The sequence below is a fragment of the Verticillium alfalfae genome, genomic scaffold, assembly GCF_000150825.1.
Source record: "Verticillium alfalfae VaMs.102 supercont1.7 genomic scaffold, whole genome shotgun sequence".
Taxonomy (NCBI): Eukaryota; Fungi; Ascomycota; class Sordariomycetes; order Glomerellales; family Plectosphaerellaceae; genus Verticillium; species Verticillium alfalfae.
The window spans coordinates 215,613-217,493 of record NW_003315032.1 but is presented as its reverse complement, the minus strand read 5'-3'; the positions used below and the strand labels follow the sequence as shown (position 1 = coordinate 217,493).

The 1,881-nt window shown below is 55.5% G+C and overlaps 2 protein-coding genes across 2 annotated transcripts in view; both read left to right on the top strand.

The window, feature by feature from the left end:
• Positions 1-16: 16 nt before the first annotated feature.
• VDBG_05909 (methionine synthase) lies at positions 17-530 on the top strand (the record flags this gene model as incomplete). The annotated part of the gene is made up of 1 exon (XM_003003421.1): positions 17-530. One exon carries the CDS (start codon positions 381-383, stop codon positions 528-530), a length of 150 nt encoding a protein of 49 aa, XP_003003467.1.
• Positions 531-1,798: 1,268 nt separating this feature from the next.
• The window catches only part of VDBG_05908 (NADPH dehydrogenase), a gene marked incomplete at both ends in the record, with an annotated part of 876 nt that continues 793 nt past the window's right edge, over positions 1,799-1,881 (top strand). The window contains one exon of the mRNA XM_003003420.1: positions 1,799-1,859. Within this exon, the coding sequence (XP_003003466.1) occupies positions 1,799-1,859 (61 nt within the window). The remainder of the gene's footprint in view (positions 1,860-1,881) is intronic.

Here is a 1,881-nt window from a genome sequence, read left to right as displayed (position 1 = left end):
CAAATGTGGTGGATTCCCGCCGCATCTTCGTCATCCAGGTGGACGAGCCCGCCCTGCGTGAGGGTCTCCCTCTCCGCAGCGGCAAGGAGCGCGAGGCCTACCTCGAGTGGGCCGTCGACTCGTTCAAGCTGTCGACGGCCGGCATTGCCGATTCGACCCAGATCCACTCGCACTTCTGCTACTCGGAGTTCCAGGACTTCTTCCACGCCATTGCCGCGCTCGACGCCGATGTGCTGTCCATCGAGAACAGCAAGTCGGACGCCAAGCTGCTGCAGGTGTTTGACCGTGAGGCGTACCCCCGCCAGATCGGCCCCGGTGTCTACGACATCCACTCCCCCCGTGTCCCCTCGGAGGAGGAGATCAAGACGCGCATCGAGGAGATGATCACCAACGGTCTCCGCCCCGAGCAGCTCTGGATCAACCCCGACTGCGGTCTCAAGACGCGCCAGTGGAAGGAGACCAAGACGGCGCTGACCAACCTGGTCAACGCCGCCAAGTTCTTCCGCGAGAAGTACGCCGACAAGGCCTAAGCGCCTCGTCACGGGGTGCTATGTGTATTATGAGCGCGGCACGCTTCGGAAGCAAGGGCGGCGCGCTCCGGTTAATGAGGGACGGGAACGGGAAACAAGGTTGGTTTTTATCAGCGATTTTGATGAGCGGTCTTTTCAACAGACCTTGAACGAGGCAATACCCATGGGAGATTCGGAAAAGCCGGGGGCAAGGGGGCCCCTTTTCGGCAACATTCAACATTGGCGTTCGTTTTCAACCATCTCCACGGGCGTTGCAAGTGGTATCGGGACCAACCAGCCTCAGAACAGGCGCGGTTTGGCAAAAGAAAAAGTGCATTCAACAGATGGCGCTTTGACACTTCGGTCGGTAGACTAGAATGAGAGCCCCTTAACGGGCTACGTCTAATGATCGATTTTAACCCTATTGATTTCGTGCCCCCGTGATGTTGTGTATAGCATACCGTGTCGTGCTGTTTCTGTCGCTGATGCCGATGTAACGTTAGGGCACATACACGCCCCTTTCCCTGGATGTGTGAACAGTGTTGTACTTCAGGAGAAGTTCCTTTTCAGGAGAAGAAACTCCTTTGGCTGTTGAACAGCTCATGGATACATCATGGTGAATGCATTATTTCGTTCCGTGGCCCTCGGTCCTAGCCCAGCTAGTATCAATGATGTCACTTTCCGAACCCCGAGTCAGACTAGAAATCGCCGGTCCGCAGAAACTTGGGGATACGTGTCTGCTCTGGGACTCGCTGCGATCTGATGCACGCCTGTCGTCTCAACGGCGGTGGTTCGGAATCAGCGTACTGGAGAATGTGGTCTCGCTGGCAGCAGGGCTGAATAGGCTGATGGAATCACAAGTGTTTGTACTGTTCATGTTACAGCGAGACATGGGCACAGCGCGGATTTCCATCGCGAGGGTCATGAAGCAATAGTGATTTTTTTATTATTCTTCTTGCTGGGTCAAGGTGTCGCAGGTCAGGCAAGTGCGATCCCCATGACGTGCTTGTTCTCTGAGATCGGGCGGGTGCGACTGCTGGAGGATGTGACAGGATCGACGGAACTCCTCAATGGCTGATTAATCAACCTCGACAGACTTGGTTTAAAGGCATTCTTGCTCCAAGAAAGTTGAAGGGGATGACCTGGAGGGTCCAAAGCATTCAGATTTCGGTGTTCCTTTTCCCAAACCTAGACAAACAAATAGATGGTTGAGAAGCGTCCTACCCCTCAGATCAGATCAGCCAAGCAACCCCTCAACACCACAGATCATCACCAACAACACCCCCACCATGCCAGTCAACCAGCCCGCCAAGGGCGTCCCCTTTTACACACCCGCTCAGGAGCCCGCGCGTACAGCCCTCAGCAGCAGCCC